Genomic DNA, 18989 nt, shown 5'->3' on the forward strand with positions numbered 1-18989 from the left:
TGAACAACAGTGTTCCAGTTGCTGTGCCTCTCTACAGGCAGCAGAGGGAGAGGAAGGGTTGCTGTTTGTTACAGCGTAATACAATTATTGCAAGCAATTAAATGGATACGTTATTATGTTAGGTCTATGGTTCAGACAGATGAAATGGGTTGGCTATCAGTACCTTTGGTGTACTGTATTTTTTATATCCCGACAAGTGTTTTTTTTATGTACAGTTTGCAACCCTTTACAAGTTGTATGGGTTTACCTCACGTGTCCTTCTATAGGCTACAATTTTGCACATAAAACATCTGTATATAAATATAATAGGTTCAGGGGTTTAAAATCCTAGATTTATCTAGTTATGCGTAAAGGGGAACTTAAAACACCCAACTGTTGTTGCAGCCGAGGGAAGCTTTTGTTGCACAGCTGCATTATTAGTACTTCCGCCAAATATGGCGGTGTATTAGCGAAGTTGCGCCCTTGTTACTCGTCACACCAGTGCAAATATTTCATTTTCATATATGGATAATAAAGGATCTAATAAGGTAATGTGCTTTCCTCATTTTGTGCTATAATTGTTGTTGTCAGTAAAGTTATTTTGCAGGGCAGGTGACGGCTAACTTCCGTCACCTAACTAGCATAGTCGGCTAACGTTGTGTTTCTAACCAAAGTGCGCCAGGGTTTGCAATTATTTTTCCATCGCATGTAACTAACTAGTAAGTTCATTTAATGTTATTATTTAATTTAACTTTTTTTCCGTGTATGTTTAGAAGATGGCCTCAAATAACGGAGAAAGTGCTGGTGTGAGGACCAGTGTGGCATCACAGTTTTTCAATGAAGACGAGGACACGGCTATTGTCGATATGACCACCAGTGAAAAGGTATCCCCGAACTACCCTTGGAATGATTTGGTCCATATTTGAATAAAATCGCGTCAAATTATCTATGTTTGATAGTTCCAACATATGTACCTGATTGTCTGTTCTCAACCCACAGGTTGTTGATCTCCTGAACCAAGCAGCTCTTATTGCTACAGACAGCAAACTCACGGTTCTCAAACAGGTTTGTGATCAGCTCTCTGGCAGGCCGGTATAAGGCCATCAGTAATAAGCTCCTTCAAGGGATCAGATAGGAATGTTAGGACTGATATACATTCTACCCTTTTCTTCAGACCTGTAATATATATGGGGCGGCAGGTAGTCTAGTGGTTAGAGCAACCAAAAGGTTGCTGGATTGAATCCCCGAGCTGACAAGGTAAAAATCTGTCATTTTGCCCCTGAACAAGGCAGTTAACCCACTGTTCGCCGGTAGGCCGTCATTGTAAATAAGAATGTTCTTAACTGACTTGCCTAGTTAAATAAAGGTAAAAAATATATTTTTAAATATATAATATTTATAAGTGTCTTTTCATTATTCAGGTCCAGGAATTGATCATCAACAAGGACCCCTCTTTACTTGACAATTTCTTAGATGTAAGTATGTAGTTATAGATGTATATTGGTTACCACTAGCTGAGGAACACTCAACTCCATTCTCTTGTATCGAGGGCGGAGTTGAGTTTTGATAACTGGTTGCACAATTTGCTAGGAACAACATTGAGTCACCATCAGTCGATACTTGTAAAAATGTCAATTCTGAAAATGCTTACCTGTACCTATGTTTGTCTTTGTATAACTTTTATCGAATACCACTGACTTTTTTCCTAATTTGTGTTGCTCAACTGGAGACGTAGTGGCCTTGACACCATGTAAGCTGAGATTCAATTGGCACGTGCACTCGCGCTGAGTTGTGCAACACATGAGGAATGTGTCATTGGTTGTATTCAATACGTTTTTATTAAAAGTAGGATTTTCAGCACCCTGCGAAAGGACTGCGGAGAAACATAGGTACAGGTAAGCTTTTTCAGAATTGTCATTTTACAAGTATTGAATGATGGTGACGCAATGTTGTTGCTAGCAAACCGTGTGACCAACTCTGCCTTGATATAATATAACAAAGTTGAGCATTTCTCAGCTAGGTTAACACCAGTTGTAAAAGCACTTTTATAAACTGGGTGGTTCGAGCTCTGAATGCGAATTTTGCTGAAAGCCGTGGTATATCAGACCGTATAACCCGTTTATAATAGCAATAAGGCACCTCTGGAGTTTGGGGTATATGGCCAATATACCACGGCTAAGGGCTATATGCAAGCACTCTGCGTTGCGTCATGAATAAGAACAGCCCATAGCTGTGTTATATTGGCTATATACCACACCCCATCAGGCCTTATTGTTTAAGTGTAAAATGTGTTTTCTCTCTGTCTCTCATTGTCACCCTGTGTCTGTAGGAGATCATAGCCTTTCAGACCGATAAGTCAATGGAAGTAAGAAAGTTTGTCATTGGCTTCATTGAGGAAGCATGGTAAGTGTTCATCAGTCGCGCACACACACATATAGAACAGTTGTTAGAATATCAAGTTCACTATAGTCATGTTCAATAAATGTGATATTTTTAACTTGGGTTGTTTTTGTCTTAACAGTAAGAGGGACAACGAGCTCCTGCTTAAACTGATTGCCAACCTGAACATGCTGCTGAAGGACGAAAGTGTCAATGTGGTGAAGAAGGCTATCCTCACACTCACTCAGCTCTACAAAGTGGCGCTGCAGGTACACACTTTCATTAATCAATGCCTTCTCATTGTTATCCCATTCAACCCATATTATGGACCCATGTGTGTTGCTGTACTGAGGCTTGTTTGTTTTCTATGCCAGTGGTTTGTGCGTTCCAAGACCATGTCAGACATGCAGGAAGCATGCTGGGACATGGTGACTCAGATGAAGGAGGAAGTTCTGGCTATGCTGGAAGTTGACAATGATGGAGTCCGCACTCATGCTATCAAGTTCACAGAGTCTCTCATCATCACTCTTTCACCGAGGACGTCAGACTCTGACACTCCCAAGCGCCAAGAGGGAGACATCAGCCTGGATAAAATCTCCAAAGACCATGCCTATATCCGCTATGGTGAGAGGGGATGATTTTCTTTACTGTGACATTTTCCATACATACATTTTCAGTTGAGTTTTCCCCAATGTGTTGTGCAGGATTATAAACTGGGTTGTTTGAGCCCTGAATGCTGATTGGCTGACAGCCGTGGTATATTTAAGCAATAAGGCCTGAGGTGGTGTGGTAAATGGCCAATATACCACGGCTAAGGGCTGCTGTTATCCACGACTCATTGCTATTATAAACCTATTTATCAACGTAATTAGAGCAGTAAAAATAAACTTTTGTCATACCTGTGGTATATGGTCTGATATACCACGGCTTTCAGCCAATCATCATTCAGGGCTCAAACCACCCAATTTATAACAGACCGTATGACAAAACATTTATTCTTACTGCTCTAATTATGTTGGTAACCAGTTTATAATAGCAATAAGGCACCTCTGGGGTTTGTGGTATATGGCCAATATACCACAGCTAAGGGCTGTATCCAGGCACTCCGCATTGCTTCGTGCATAAGAACATCACTTAGCCGTGATATATTGGCCATATACCACACCCCCTCGTGCTTTATTGCTTAAATGTAGCATTGCTGTCTCTACATGTCTTGATTCACCTTACACAATGTCTGCAATGTCTTCCTAAGATACCCTGTGTGGGGAGGGCAAGTCTGCGCTGGAGCAGCTTCTGAAGTTCATGGTCCACCCTGCTATCTCCAGCATCAACCTGACCACAGCCCTGGGTTCCCTGGCCACACTGGCCCGACAGAGGCCTATGTTTATGTCTGAAGTGGTCCAGGCTTATGAGACTCTGCATGGTCAGTAGGGTACTACAGTGAGATTAAACACAAGATCACAAGCTTATGTGTATGATACCTGAAGCAAAGTTCATTTTTATTTCTTTATCGATGCCCTAGAAATTGATCTTGGTCTCCTATTTTGAGTACAGAATCTGATTTTGAGTAAGTGAACTGGCTGGAGGTGAAGTTCAGTATAATTTAAATCATATTTCACTTGTTTTTGTAGCCAACCTACCCCCAACACTGGCAAAGTCTCAGGTGAGCAGTGTACGCAAGAATCTAAAGTTACACCTGATGGCAGTGCTCAAGCACCCCTGCAGCCTGGAGTTCCAGGGACAAATCAGCACTCTGCTCCTAGACCTGGGGATGTCCCAGAATGAAATAACCCGTCACACGCCAGCCCCACGTGAACCACGCAAAAGGCCCCGCCATGAGCCATACACAGAGGGCAAAAAGCTCAAGATTGGTTAGTTGTAAAGATATTGCACCGGTTACAATTCAGACTGATACCTTTTTTAGAAGTACCTAGTTGACTCCCATACCCCATAAATCCAGAATCAACCTGCGGTTCCATATGCTAGATCTGTAATCTAATGTTGTCTTACTTTCAGAGCCCGCTCTTATAGAAGATGATGAAGATAAAGAAGAGCCAGCCCCACCTTCCATCTCCAAGCCCTCCTCTGTGCCAGTAGTCCAGTCAGCCATCGACCTCACTGCAGAGTTCTTGCGCCCCCTGCTCTCCCCAGAGAACGTGGCCAATCTGGTAAACTGCTGTGGTAGAATGTGATTTATTCATTTTTGACACCTGGAGGATGTGAGGGCCATTCATGTTTCTTTTCCTATCCACATACAGGTTCTAATCAGCATGGTGTATTTGCCTGATGTCATGCCAGCGTCCTTCCAGGCCACATACACACCAGTTGAGTCTGCAGGAACAGACGCCCAAATCAAACACTTGGCCAGAATGATGGCCACTCAGATGACAGCAGCGGGAGTTGGACCAGGTTAGAGAGAGAAGGAACTAGAACAATGAAATAAAGATAGCAAAATGACTGAGCACAATGGGCCACCCAATTCACAGATTTCAAAGATGGAAATGTTGATTTTCATTTCTGAATCTGTTCTCCAAATTCTTAATTCTATTAAAATCTTCTCCAATCTATCCCTTAGGACTGGAGCAGTGCAAAGCACGAGATGAGAAAGCTGGAAAGGAGGAGGGCATGGATGAAGGCATAGGGGAGTCCTCCAAAGACCTGCTCATCAAGCGCAAAGTACCAGTTATGGGTCAAGCCATCTCTGTGGTTGGAGGAGGCTATGGAGATAAGAGCCAAACTGAAACGGGGGAAGCCCCCCAGGTCAAGAGGCTGCCTGAGCCCATCCTCCCCTCCACACAGATCAAGTGAGTCTGAAGCAGTACAACTATCACACATAAAAGCAAACCCAGTACCCTGCCATTTAACCATTCTGACTGTTTCATTTGTGGCTTTTTATTTTATATTATTTTTTGTAGAACACCTGGGACAAGTGGGAAGAGGAAAGTGTTCAGATTAGCTGATGTGATCCAGCCTTTGACAGACACCCAGCTTGAAAAGTTGACCAACATGGCTGTCAAGCGCATCCTGCACTCAGAAAAAGCTATAGCACAGAGTGGGATGGCCCATGTGAGTGTTTCAAAACATTCTTCCTCTCCAGTAGAGAAATAATAAAAGGCCTCAATGTCCATAGTAACTAACATCTATAGGAAGAGACAAACATCTTATTTGAGTCTATGATGTAGACATATGTCATATTTGATTGGTCTCGTACACATTTTGCGGATGTTAACGTGGGTGTATCAAAATGCTTATGTTCCTAGATCCAACCGTGCAGTAATATCTAACAATACATGCAAATCCCCCAAATAAAAATAAAAAAATCTAGAAATATTAGAACGCATGGTCAGTATGGTACTACAGTGAGATTAAACACAAGATCACATACTTGTGTATGATACCTGAAGCAAGGTTTTTTTTTAATCAATGCCCCAGAAAATGATCTTGGTCTCCTATTTTGAGTACAGAATCTGATTTTGAATAAGTGGTGAAGTACAGTACAATTAGTTGTACTGCTTCAAATTAAGAAATCTAGAAATATTAGAACGAGTGATGTCTGAGTCCAGAATATAAATGTATATGTACTCTTCCTGGCAGGTGCGCGTGAAGCTGCTGTCCAGACTTGTGACTCAGTTTGAGGGGATGATGAAGGATGATGTGCTGGAGTTCATTCTGGAGGACATTAGGACCAGGAGCGACCTGGCCTTCTCTCTTCTCTACCAGGAGTATAACACATACCTCAGTCAGCAGCCCACTGGCTTGTTGGACAGCTACGACCACTGCCTCTTCACTCTACTGTCCGGCCTGCAGGAGAAGCCCGAGCAGAGGGATGGGTGAGGACAGTTACGTTGTTCTTCTGTGGACACCAGCTAAAGGGCTCCGCAGTCAAATAGCAATTATCTAATCCACTTTCCTATCCATTTCTATCCCTTCTCCTAGGCTTTTCACAAAGATTGTGCTGGAGGCTCCGTTAATTACAGAATCTGCTTTGGAAGTAATACGACGGTACTGTGAAGATGAGGTAATGACATTTGATTGTCTTTAAACTTGAGCAAATAATTCAAATGACGTACCGGCTCTGTCATCATGCCACTAGTGATTTCCTTTCTGGTTGAATGTGTTTTAGTCGCGGGTGTACCTCGGCATGACTACTCTAAAAGAGCTGATTGTAAAACGGCCCTCAAGGCAGTTCCAGTATCTCCATGTGCTTCTGGATCTCAGCTCACATGAAAAGGAGAAGGTAACATAGTAAAATGAACAAAACTCAGTCTCTGTTGCTGCTGGCTTGTGTTTTTCTTTCATTAACTGTTTTCTATCCAGGTGCGCTCCAATGCCCTGTCCTTCATAAAGCGGATGTATGAGAAAGACCAGCTGAGGGACTATATTGAGAAGTTTGCCCTGAACTACATGCAGCTCCTTGTACACCCTAACCCTCCGTCGTTACTTTTTGGGGCTGACAAGGATACAGGTTTGACTTCCAGTTTAACCTTTATACACACATGGCAATGTCTCTCTCTTCCCCACTAACCTAACAATTGTTTGTCCCTCTCACTCCCACAGAGGTGGCCTCCCCCTGGACAGAGGACACAGTGAGGCAGTGCCTGTACCTCTACCTGTCCCTTCTGCCTCTCAACCACCGCCTGGTTCATGAGCTGGCCTCTGTCTACACTGAAGCCATTGCCGACATCAAGCGCAGCGTGCTTCGAGTGATAGAGCAGCCAGTAAGCCCCTTCTTCTTACCCACTCTTTAGTTTTGTCTAATTCCTTTCACTCTCCCTGCACCAGTCTTTGGTCCTCTCTGCCGTTTGGCTTGCTTGTCTACCAGTGTGTGTTCGTGAGTTTTCTCCCTGCCCAATAGATCCGTGGAATGGGGATGAAGTCTCCACAGCTTCTGCTGTTGGTTGAAAACTGTCCTAAAGGAGCAGAGACTCTGGTCACTCGCTGCCTGCACATTCTAACTGATAAAGGTAAAGTGTATTTCACTCCACTGCCCAGCTTATTCGCAGATCGTCTGTGTGCTTGGAAAAAGGGAGATGAGGCGGGAATGTCAGCTTCTACATGGACTCTTGTCTTTCCTTAGTGCCTCCGTCACCAGAGTTGGTGGAGAGAGTGAGGGACCTGTATCACAAACGAGTGCCCGATGTTCGTTTCCTAATTCCTGTCATCAACGGCCTGGAAAAGGTAAGTTCCTCAAAAAAACAATGGTGTCTTTCACAAAGTGCTACAACAGGGAGATAACTGTGACATTAAAACAACAGGAACAGTGTTAATTTGATCAAATTTTATTGGTCACTTGTGCCGAGTACAACGTGTGGACTTTGCAGTGAAATGCTTACTTACAAGCCCGTTCCAACAATGCAGAATTAAAAAGACAAGTATTTGCTAAATAAAAAAGGAAACAGTAATAATGGAAACAATAACAAAGCTATATACAAGGAGTACCAGTACCTCGTCAATGTGCAGGGGTACGAGATTGAGGTAACACAGTATGTACATATGGGTAGGGGTAAAAGTGACTGGGCAATCAGGATATATCATAAACCGAGTTCTCTCTGTTTCTGCTGTGTTTCTGTGTACAGAAAGAGGTGACCCAGGCTCTTCCCAAGCTTATCAAGCTCAACCCCATTGTGGTGAAGGAAGTCTTCAACCGTCTCCTGGGCACCCAGCATAGTAAGATCCCATCACATCTTCCAGTATGTCACAAGTGTGAATGATGTGTAATAACACTTGTCATCTCTCGTTACTAGGCGAGGGTAGTTCCTCAATGTCTCCTCTCACCCCTGGCGAGCTTCTAATTTCTTTACACAATGTTGACTCAACAAAGTGTGACATGAAGTCCATCATAAAAGGTAAGTTGTCTTCTACCTGACAACCATTCAGTTTTGTTTTCTCTGGTACACTATTACACATTGTCACCAGTGATATTTTTCTGTTGGAACATTTCTGAGTTGATCAAAGTGTATTATTTGTGTGTCCATGTCTGCAGCCACCAACCTGTGTTTTGGGGAGAAGAATGTGTACACGTCAGAGGTCCTGGCTGTGGTAATGCAGCAGCTGATGGAGCAGAGTCCTCTCCCCATTCTGCTGATGAGAACAGTTATCCAGTCCCTCAGCATGTACCCCCGCCTGGGAGGCTTCGTTATGAACATCCTGTCCCGACTCATTGTCAAGCAGGTCAGTAAACTAGGAGTGTTTCTCCTACACTGAGCATTCAGTTGCTCAGCACTCAACATTTAGACACAGACTTGATTTGACGGCTTTGCTGTTTAAGAACACAGGATGCCAGGAACCTGCTATATGTTATTATACACTACCGTTCAAAAGTTTGGGGTGACTTCAGAATGTCCTTGTTTTTGCAAGAAAAGCTCAAATAATTGTCAATTTAAAATAACATCAATTGATCAGCATTTGTGGGTTCGATTACAGGCTCAAAATGGACAGAAACAAATAATATTCTTCTGAAACTCGTCAGTCAATTCTTGTTCTGAGAAATGAAGGCTATTCCATCTGAGAAATTGCCAAGAAACTGAAGATCTTGTACAAAACTGAGTACTACTTCCTCCACAGAACATCGCAAACTGGGTCAAACCAGAATAGAAAGAGTAGTGGGAGGCCCCGGTGCCCAACTGAGCAAAAGGACAAGTACATTAGAGTGTCTAGTTTTAGAAACAGATGCCTCACAAGTCCTCAACTGGCAGCTTCATTAAATAGTACCCGCAAAACACCAATCTCAACATCAACAGTGAAGAGGCGACTCCGGGATGCTGGCCTTCTAGGCAGAGTTCCTCTGCCTGTGTTCTTTTGCCCATCGTAATCTTTTATTTTTTATTGGCCAGTCTGAGATATGGCTTTTGCTTTGCAACTCTGCCTAGAAGGCCAGCAGTCGTCTCTAAACTGTTGACATTGAGACTGGTGTTTTATGGGTACTATTTAATGAAGCTGCCAGTTGAGGACTTGAGGCATCTGTTTCTCAAACTAGACACTCTAATGTACTTGTCCTTTTACTCAGTTGTGCACCAGGGCCTCCCACTCCTCTTTCTATTCTGGTTAGAGCCCATTTGCCCTGTTCTGTGAAGGGAGTAGTACACAGCGTTGTATGAAATCTTCAGTTTCTTGACAATTTCTCACGTAGAATAGCCTTCATTTCTCAGACCAAGAATAGACTGACGAGTTTCAGAAGAAAGATCTTTGTTTCTGGCCCTTTTGAGCCTGTAATCAAACCCACAAATGCTGATGCTCCAGATACTCAACTAGTCTAAAGAAAGACCGTTGTATTGCTTCTTTAATCAGGACAGTTTTCAGCTGTGCTAACATAATTGCAAAAGGGTTTTGTAATGATCAATTAGCCTTTTAAAATGATAAACTTGGATTAGCTAACACAATGTGCCGTTGGAACACAGGAGTGATGGTTGCTGATAATGGGCCTCTGTACGCCTATGTAGATATTCCATAAAAAATCTGCCGTTTGTAGCTACAATAGTCATTTACTTAGTTTAACCATGTCTACACTGTATTTCTGATCAATTTGATGTTATTTTAATGGACAAAAAATGTGCTTTTCTTTCAAAAACAAGGACATTTCTAAGTGACCCCAAACTTTTATATACTACCATTCAAAGGTTTGTGGTCACTTAGAAGTGTCCTTGTTTTTTAAAAAGCTTATTTTTTTGTCCATTAAAATAACATATAATTGGTCAGAAATACAGTGAACATTGTTAATGTTGTAAATGACTATGCTATATACTTAGATTTGTTTAACACTTTTTTTTTTGGTTACTACATTTATTCCACATGTGTGATTTCATAGTTTTGATGTCTTCACTATTATTCTACCATGCAGAAAATAGTAAAAATAAAGAGAACCCCTTGAATGAGCAGGTGTGTCCAAACTTCTGACTGCTAATGTATATACATATGTGTCTCTGTTTGTTGTGCAGGTGTGGAAGTATCCTAAGGTGTGGGAGGGCTTTGTGAAGTGCTGCCAGAGGACCAAGCCGCAGTCCTACAGCGTGCTGCTGCAGCTCCCACCAGCCCAGCTTACCAGTGTGTTTGAGCGCTGCCCGGAGATGAGGGAACCTCTTCTACAGCACGTCCACTCTTTCACCCCCCACCAGGTAGCTAGCTAACGGTATCTCTTTATTTTAGTGGGAGACATTTTAAGCTCATACCAATGAAATGCACCAGTGTAAGAAAGTATATTGTGTATCAAACTGATCCAGCTCCCTATTTATCAGTCTCTCATAACAAAACCTTCCCTGGTTGTTGTTACAGCAAGCCCACATTCCCGCCTCCATCATGACAGTCCTGGAGGCCAACAGCAAGCAGCCAGAACCAGAGGCCATGCAGCCTGTAGTATTGGAGAGACAGGTAATGGGCACAGAAACAACAGATGGCTATGTGTCTGTCACTAACGATTGTCATGTCTAAACTCTTAGGTCTTTTACTTTATTTGATTCTCTATACCACCCTTCTTTCACTACATACAGGTTGAGACACCCATTGCAACCATCGCAGCCAATGTAACCATTACACCCGTTGCAACCTTCACACCTGTTGCAACCCCTCCAGTACGGGCAGAACCTATTCCAGTACCGCTGAGAGATCCAGAGCCAGCACTCCAGCAGCATCTGCCAAGTAAAAAAGAGGAAGAGGAGCCCATGGAGGAAGGAGAGACGGCCCCCGCTTGTCAAGAGGAAACTGAAGACACCACTTTACAGGTAAGTCGAGACTATTGTCATCCTTTTGTCGCCGTTACAGAAGTTGGTTGTATTTATGTGGAATGTTTTGAAAAGGTGTAGATTGACACAACTGGTGTCTTGCAACTGACAACCAGCAGAATAATCTAGTCACTGAGCATCCCCTCAAAATAGCACGTATAAAAGCCATGCTGAAATATTATTACATATAGATAGATTGTGTGTGTGTGTGTGTAATATAACTCTAATCAATGATGTTTTCTACCAGGTGGATTTGCCAGTAGTGGAAGAAAACCCCACTCCGGATCCTATAGAGACCGTGGAGGAACCAATGGAGGAGGCACCCACTGAACCTTCTGATATCACTGACCAATTAAAGGATGTCACCGAAGAAGGTACCACAGAACCTGAGACTGGCACAGGAGATGCAGAATGATGTTCCATCTAAGGAGAAGTCATAATGTAGACTATAATGAACCGTTGCAAAATTGTTTTGACTTCACCTCTGTGTTTGTACTGGCTCTTACCTGTATGAACCTCTTGAACATACACATTCTTAGTCATCCAAAAATATCTGTTATGTATCCTTAGTTTTGTATTTGTCGAAATTGCGAAATGCACTGCGGAACTCTAGTCAGGAAAAATATTTACTACAATTTATTTTACTTTTGAAAGTCCTTAATAGAAAATGTATTTGTCATGAAAATAAAAGATTTTTGTTTATTTGTTCCATGTCTTTTTATTGTGCCCTAATTATACAAACTAGGTATAGCATATGTGTACCGATCAACTCTCTGTCAAAGGTGGTCAGTGAATTCAACCTTTTATTTCATGCTTCGATTGAGACAACCTGCAGCAAGATCCTGCATGTCATTACATTTTTAAAGATTGTTAGGAGTGGAGGATATGCGGCGACTGGTGGACATTCTATATGCATGAAGTACCACAGCAACAGTATTGTTTACCCTAGAAACAGGCCGCTGGTAACGTGGACTTTCTGGTAAGGAACTTGGATAGCAACTTTCTGTTGATATTGGCCTTTTTAATGTTTTGGAAGTGTTGATTTTGACGCATGATAAACAACCTAAACTTAACCGCGACACTGTGGCGTACTGGTTGTTAGCGAGTTTTCACAACAGGACCGTTTTCTGTTGTGTTGGGAACGAAAGAAATATGGAGTCAGAGGGAGCACCACTGAACAATCAAAGGGAGCAGACATCGATCTGCTTCAAGGCCTTTATGCTAAAAAATAGTACAAAAAGTAACCTCAACCTGTGAGTATTTGTATGATTGCCAGGGTGGATGGGTGATGCTAGCGTGTAAGTAAAGTATGACACACTTCTCCAACCTTTCCAGCTATGACCATTTTGCACGGGTACTGACCAAGGTGATGGATGAGCGCCCAGAAAATGTGGTTGACGTAATTGAAGACATGAGCCATGAGGTGAAGCGGGGATTGCTGCTGGACAAGCAGAGCACATTGAGAGACATACCTCCGTCGCCTGCTGCACAGCTCCTGGCTGAGCAGCAGATGTTGCTGTTTTCACGGGGAGGGGGTGATCAAGAGGTAAGGTGGCCAGGGCTACGTTCAGTACCAGAAATATAATAGAGCGTTCAATTGAACGGAAACGCTGCAGTACTGAATGACCTGTTGAAAAACAAACACACAATATATACAAAACGTATGTGGACACCCCTTCAAATTAGTGGATTCAGCTATTTCAGCCACACCCGTTGCTGACAGGTGTATAGATTTGAGCACACAGCCATGCAATCTCTGGAGCAGTGGAAACATGTTCTCTGGAGTGATGAGTCACGCTTCACCATCTGAGAGTTGATGAATGAATTTGGAGGATTCCAGGAAAACGCTACCTGCCTGAATGCATAGTGCCAACTGTGAAGTTTGTTGGAGGAGGAAAAATGTTCTGGGAATGTTTTTCATGGTTCAGGCTAGGTCCCTTAGTTCCAGTGAAGGGAAATCTTAACGCTACAGCATACATTGGCATTCTTGACGATTCTGTGCTTCCAACTTTGTGGCAACAGTTTGGGGAAGGCCCTTTACTGTTTCAGTATGACAATGCCCCCGTGCACAAAGCAAGGTCCATATAGAAATGGTTTGTCGAGATCGGTGTGGAAGAACTTGACTGGCCAGCACATAGCCCTGACCTCAACCCCATCAAACACCTTTGGGATTAATTGGAATGCCGACTGCGAGTCAGACCTCACTAATGCTCTTGTGGCTGAATGGAAGCAAGTTCCCTCAGCAATGTTCCAACATCTAGTGGAAAGCCTTCCCAGAAGAGTGGGGGCTTTTATAGAAACAAAGGCGAGGACCAACTCCATAATAATGCCCATGATTTTGGAATGAGATGTTAAATGGGCAGGTGACCACATACACTACATGACCAAAAGTATCTCAAAGTCTGTTCAGGAACGTTTTTGGGAAAACGTGTTGTTCAGTAAACTGAACGCACTATTTACCACAGCCACAATGTCTATATTGTAAAAAACTTGAGGGAAAAAAAATGTACTTTTTGGTCTTAATTTAAGGTTATGTTTAGGCATAAGGTTAGCAGTGGGGTTAGGTTTAAAATGAGATTTTAAGATACATTTGAGAAATATCTCTTTGTGGCTGTGGTAACCAGTGACGACCCCGATTTAGGTGTCCTGTCTAGAGCTGTCCCCGGAAATGTCCCTGGTTAGTCCTCAGAAAGAAAAAAGCAATTCTGAAGTTAAATTGAGGCTAATATAGCCAGCCTATCAATAATAAAACGCTGTATACGCATGTAAAAATGCTGTATATCCCTGTACCCAACTCGTTTGCTCCAGCGGCTTTGCAGCCGACCTTCTATGAGAACGTTTGGTTAGTGATACATTGTAACCACCGCATGATCAACCATGCCCATGGTCAGAAAGTGCGTCCAACAGCATAGGCTACCAAACTTGGGTAATTAAAAAATTACTAAATAGGCTAAGATTAATAAAACGATGGAGGGGTAATACATTTTTGTGTTATAATTAATACAAGTAACGTAAACTCGTACATCGCCTTGATCCGTACAATTGCCCTTATTTTAGCGCCCCAAAAACGTAATACTTCCAAATCAACTGTAATGTCAATACCATTGTAAAGCACAATTTCTCCCCTTTCCAACAAAATCAATTACATGACCTAAACGTTGCCCCTTTCTGCATAAGTCAAGCAGGCAATGAGCCCCGTCGGGTCTTTTTAAAAATGGCAGGTGGGGAAGCGAAACTAATGCATGATGGTGAGAAGGAGAGATGTGTGGGAAAATTGCTTTTTTTCACTCGATCTGTCCAACTTATCGCCTCTAAAATGTAAATAAAACACTATAAAGAGTTTATATAATGTGTCATTACATACCTATTTGAAGGTTTGTGTCGAATTTGAATCGGGTTTTTAGGGCGGTGCTAAATTGATCTTAGAAGTAAACAGCGGCTTTGAGAATGATGATCGCATGCAATGATGACGAAAAAAATGACTAGGTATACCCCGGTCACTGTCCGTTTCTTGTTTTTAAAGGGTGATAGAAGTGCTACACCTGGTGGAGAGAGATTGTAAGACAGAAATAGTTGCTTTATGCGTACTGTACGTTACGACATGACACGCCCCGATGTAACGGAGGGTCCGTTTTTTAAACTTTTCTCCAATACTATATAGCCATTACCATGTCGATCAACTATTGAATAGAAACCTAGTTCAACACCCCCGATTTTGACGTCAACATAGTCGCTACAATCCCATTAGTTTCTTTGTTGCCAAAAAAAAAAAAAAGTTTATTTGTTGCCTCGTTTGAATGAATGTTGCGGTTGCGCACATTTGAACTGAATGGGGTGAGTTTACGTTACTTGAAAGTACTCACTGCCGGTCCGCTCATTGGGCACGGGCAGCCGCCTATGGTGGCATATTGATTGAGGGTGGCATTTTATGATCTAAACTAGCCGATACACACCACCAACAACAACACAAAAAAACTCACATAATTCTGTCAAAAAATTATGACAATTTCTCTCAAATAGTGGCATATGGGCTTTTTAGGTGTGCGCTGATGTCGCCCTGTGACAAGCCGTGACCGCTTGTCCATTCCCAGCGCGCCTCTCCAGGGTGCTGTTGGAGCGATGCATCGCTGCAGCGCTCCACCAACGTTCCGTCAAAAATCTAACATAAATCATGTAGCAGATATAGGATATGGTAGAAATAGTTTGTGACCTTTTCATTAGCCTACATGCTGGAGATAAAAATGTATGACAATGTAATGAGACACTTTTTACATCATGCAGGTTTTTCAGATCAAATAGCCTAACCTAAATGGCACCCAATCAAATAAACAAAGCGATGTCATTTTAACAAACAACATACCCTAAAAACAGCACAGGTCAAAGTAAAATGGACAATATGGAATGGACAATGACAACTGTTGTTCTTGAGTTTCACCCCATTGTCACGATCAGTGTGGTTTCCTGTTTGTATCCATAAATTCTTGACAAGCTGATCATAACGAAAAATATAATTATTCTGCATTTCTCGCTATGTAAACACATAGCGAATAGGCTCACTATAACTCCTTATAACGTTTGGTAGCAGATATTCAGAGCTCAAATAGCCAAATTGATTTGTCACAGGAATCAGAACTAATAAAGCCGATGCAATGGCCTGTTTTACAAATGCTGAGCCTGTACCACATGGATGGGCATTCATAAAATTAAATTGCGGGCCGAAATTGTAGGCTACAACCCAGTAAGCACGAGCCGACGTTTTTTGGACTTCTTTTTTTGTGTTTTACAAACGGTAGGCTAACCATAGATGGGAATTCATAATTTCAATTTCAGGCAACACTGTGGGCTACACCTTAGTAAGCACGGCCGGGCGACGCCTTTCGGATGTCTTTTTTTTGTGCAGTTACGGACCGGCCTTGATTTCCACATCCACAGAGATTGGTTTTTGGTCTGGTCCGGAACAAATCTGAACCAGTCATAGACGTCGATGTGTGGTCCAGACTGGCCTTTATTTCCATGCCCAGGGTCATTGATTTATGGTTGGGTCTGGACCAAATCTGAACCAGACATTGACCAATCATAGAGGTCTATTTTTTGTCATTTTGTCCAGGCTGGACCAGCCTTGATTTGTCCCAAACAGATGTCTATAAATTACTTATTTTCAACTTGCATTCAGAACCAAACATTTGCCTGATTTAAACATCCGGAAAATAAGTATTTTTAACTTTCATTCAGAACCCAAAACGAACCTGATTCCAACATCCGGAAAATACGTATTTTTCGACGTCCGAAAAATATGCCTTTTCAGCGTCCTGGAAATAATATGTATTTTAAACATATAGAAAATATATTTTCATTTTGCTTAAAGGGACTATTCCAGGTTTCGGGCAGCATTGGTCTGGCAGAACGGCAAGGACCGGCCCTGATAAGTGCTATAGTGAAAATTGATAGTAAAATATAGTTCCATTCCAATGTTTTTTATATATTTCTGTGCAGTGACACCCCTCATTTTATTTTACAAAATCAGGATCAAGTCACTGGTAAGAAAACAAATAAGATAGTGGTCCTTGCACATTCACTTTACCAAGACTGATCTGGGGATTGGATGAGCAAGTTGTATAGTGTGATCAATAATTATTTCAATGTGCCTATGTCTCATTAGGTAGAAACACCGCTCCCCAATGTGAGTGAAGTTGGCTTCTTACTGGAGCAGGCTGGAGTGGGACTGGGCAGAGAGGAGACTCTGAGGGTTTTCCTGGCACTCAAGCAGTTGGTAAATTCCCAACCACTAGCACGCTGCCGACTCTGGGGTAAAATCCTGGGCACTGAGGGCAACTATCTTGTTGCTGAGGGTGAGTACAGAGATGAGGAGGAAGGGATTGATGAGGAAACAGCGGAAGACGCAGAAGGAGAACCTCAGGATGATGATGAGGAAGCTGAGGTGGTGGAAGTAGTGAGTTACTGAAAAAACCTGTCTATGTTGCTTTCATATTACGTTTCTTCTTTTATGAAAAATGTATAATGACTTTGCTTTTTAGATTGATACACTCCCAAGATCCACTTTCAAGCCGCCACCTGTGGTGCCAAAGGAGGACAACCGCACAGGTGTGAACAAATTCACTTACTTTGTGTGCAGAGAGTCTGGCCTTCGCTGGATGAGGCTGCCCACTGTCACTCCTACCCAGATTACAGCTGCGCGCCACATCCGCAAATTCTTCACAGGGAGACTGGATGCCCCCATTGTCAGCTATCCCCCTTTCCCTGGCAATGAGGCTAACTATTTGCGAGCCCAAATTGCTCGCATCTCTGCCGGCACACAGGTCAGTCCCCTCGGGTTCTACCAGTTTGGAGAGGAGGAAGGTGAGGAGGAAGACGAGGGAGCCCGACACAGCTTTGAAGAGAATCCTGACTTTGAGGGTATTCCTGTTCCTGAAATGGCAGAATCTCTATCCACCTGGGTGCATCATGTCCAGCACATTCTTCAACAGGTAACTCTGACTCAAAAACATTCATTTTTTTCTGCATGATTTTGATCAGCCATTTTCAGGTATGCTCCAGACCATTTTTTTTTGCCCTGTAAATGATCATATGGCCTCACATAGGGTCGCTGTGTGTGGGTGAACCTGGCTGATAAGCCTGAGGATGACTTTGAGGAGGAAGCAGATGAAGAGGTGAAGGAGGAGGCTGATGAGCCTGAGCCAGAGGTGGGCCCACCCCTCCTCACACCACTCTCTGAGGATGCAGGTCAGTATATTCTAGTCTGTGTTGGCCTAGGATAAGGTGAAGAGACATGTTCACTCGATTCTGGTAGCATGCTGTCTGTTATAAAACATTTTGATGTATTAAACCTATTTTGACTGTTTGCTTGTATGTGCATTTCAGAGATTACCACGAGCCCTCCCTGGAGCGCCAAGATGTCCTCCACCCTCATCTCTCAGTTTGCTATTGCAGTGCTACGCTCCAACCTCTGGCCAGGGGCTTATGCTTATGCCAGTGGAAAGTAAGTTTGGGTTCTTTATTTTCTGAATGTCATTCAGGGAATGTTTTGTTATATGTTGTTGTAACTGTGGCATAGACAACATCCCCAATCAAATAAATGTTTTTGGTGTTTCCTAATTTAGGAAGTTTGAGAACATATACTTTGGCTGGGGCCTGAAATTTGCAGGGGAAGCCTACACCCCAACTTTTCCAACAATGCCCCAGCGAGAATACACCAGCGGGCCAGAGATTACAGAGGCCCTGGACCCCAGTCTGGAGGAAGAGCAGGCCCTGAAAGCAGCCATGGAGGAGCAGAAGGCTGCCCAAGATGAGACAGAGGGCCTGGGTGGAGATGAAGAGGAGGATGATGATTGAGGAAGACTTTGTAGGAAACAGACACTACATTACAAAATTGAATGTTGACTAAAGCCATAATTTGTCAAGAGAGCACAAATTAAACAATTCACAGAGCAAGGTCCCGTGGCTCTTTTTTAAATTTTTTTAAAATATTTTTTTAAAGAAAATTGTGCATTTAATTCACATCTTTTTGTTGAATAATCTTTCTTGGACATCAGAGCGTAGTCAGATGTGTTGGCATTATTAGTTTCAATATGAAGCAGACAAGGAACTCATTACCTCAATGATAAGACCTGCCAGAATGTGTGGGGTGTTCCTTCAATAAGATATCTCTAACCATAAATGAGCATGACAGAAACTACAGAGAATAAGAAAAATACATAATTTTTACAATTAATTTTGCATTACAACAAAACATGTAATGCAATACAAGTCTGAGGTCAAATCTAATTCATATTTGATTAATCTGCCATCCCAGTGAATTAGGTTAAAATCCATTCTGTAGATCAAATGAGGCAGACAATTATATGGATAATGAACTGCTTTTGTTTCACTGCAAACTTGCACATCCTTCAATCACAGTCA

The 18989-nt window shown here is 42.5% G+C and overlaps 2 protein-coding genes across 4 annotated transcripts; both read left to right on the forward strand.

The window, feature by feature from the left end:
- Positions 1–30: 30 nt before the first annotated feature.
- Positions 31–11771, forward strand: sympk (symplekin). Of its 3 annotated transcripts, none has more exons than XM_020465500.2 (27): positions 31–527; positions 753–863; positions 979–1044; positions 1401–1454; positions 2309–2382; positions 2501–2627; positions 2733–2982; positions 3611–3781; positions 3990–4229; positions 4375–4526; positions 4617–4767; positions 4934–5162; positions 5274–5424; positions 5953–6188; positions 6295–6376; positions 6482–6595; positions 6676–6823; positions 6916–7076; positions 7214–7322; positions 7436–7536; positions 7935–8025; positions 8103–8204; positions 8342–8529; positions 10293–10469; positions 10627–10722; positions 10842–11072; positions 11320–11771. In XM_020465500.2, exons 1-27 carry the CDS (start codon positions 504–506, stop codon positions 11485–11487), a joined length of 3804 nt encoding a protein of 1267 aa, XP_020321089.1. In that variant the 5' UTR covers positions 31–503; the 3' UTR covers positions 11488–11771. The 3 variants fall into 3 exon arrangements, with proteins under 3 accessions (XP_020321089.1, XP_020321091.1, XP_020321092.1); XM_020465502.2 differs by having other exon boundaries at positions 411–527; positions 756–863; XM_020465503.2 differs by lacking the exons at positions 31–527; positions 753–863; positions 979–1044; positions 1401–1454 and adding an exon at positions 1492–1874.
- A 183-nt stretch (positions 11772–11954) lies between these two features.
- Positions 11955–18518, forward strand: rsph4a (radial spoke head component 4A). The gene is made up of 8 exons (XM_020466145.2): positions 11955–12051; positions 12221–12325; positions 12408–12618; positions 16732–17022; positions 17108–17557; positions 17672–17813; positions 17952–18069; positions 18191–18518. The coding sequence occupies exons 2-8, from the start codon at positions 12225–12227 to the stop codon at positions 18420–18422; spliced, it is 1545 nt and encodes a 514-aa protein (XP_020321734.1). The 5' UTR covers positions 11955–12051; positions 12221–12224; the 3' UTR covers positions 18423–18518.
- Positions 18519–18989: the final 471 nt, after the last annotated feature.

This window comes from Oncorhynchus kisutch, linkage group LG29 (assembly GCF_002021735.2).
Source record: "Oncorhynchus kisutch isolate 150728-3 linkage group LG29, Okis_V2, whole genome shotgun sequence".
NCBI classification, from domain to species: domain Eukaryota; kingdom Metazoa; phylum Chordata; class Actinopteri; order Salmoniformes; family Salmonidae; genus Oncorhynchus; species Oncorhynchus kisutch.

Coding starts and splice junctions, on each gene's coding strand:
- rsph4a (XM_020466145.2), top strand. CDS start 12,225: ATGGAGTCAGAGGGAGCACCACTGAACAATCAAAGGGAGCAGACATCG. Junction 17,023..17,107: donor AAGCTGAGGTGGTGGAAGTA/GTGAGTTACTGA, acceptor TTTGCTTTTTAG/ATTGATACACTCCCAAGATC. Junction 18,070..18,190: donor TATGCTTATGCCAGTGGAAA/GTAAGTTTGGGT, acceptor TTCCTAATTTAG/GAAGTTTGAGAACATATACT.
- sympk (XM_020465500.2), top strand. CDS start 504: ATGGATAATAAAGGATCTAATAAG. Junction 2,628..2,732: donor TCTACAAAGTGGCGCTGCAG/GTACACACTTTC, acceptor TTTCTATGCCAG/TGGTTTGTGCGTTCCAAGAC. Junction 4,527..4,616: donor CAGAGAACGTGGCCAATCTG/GTAAACTGCTGT, acceptor ATCCACATACAG/GTTCTAATCAGCATGGTGTA.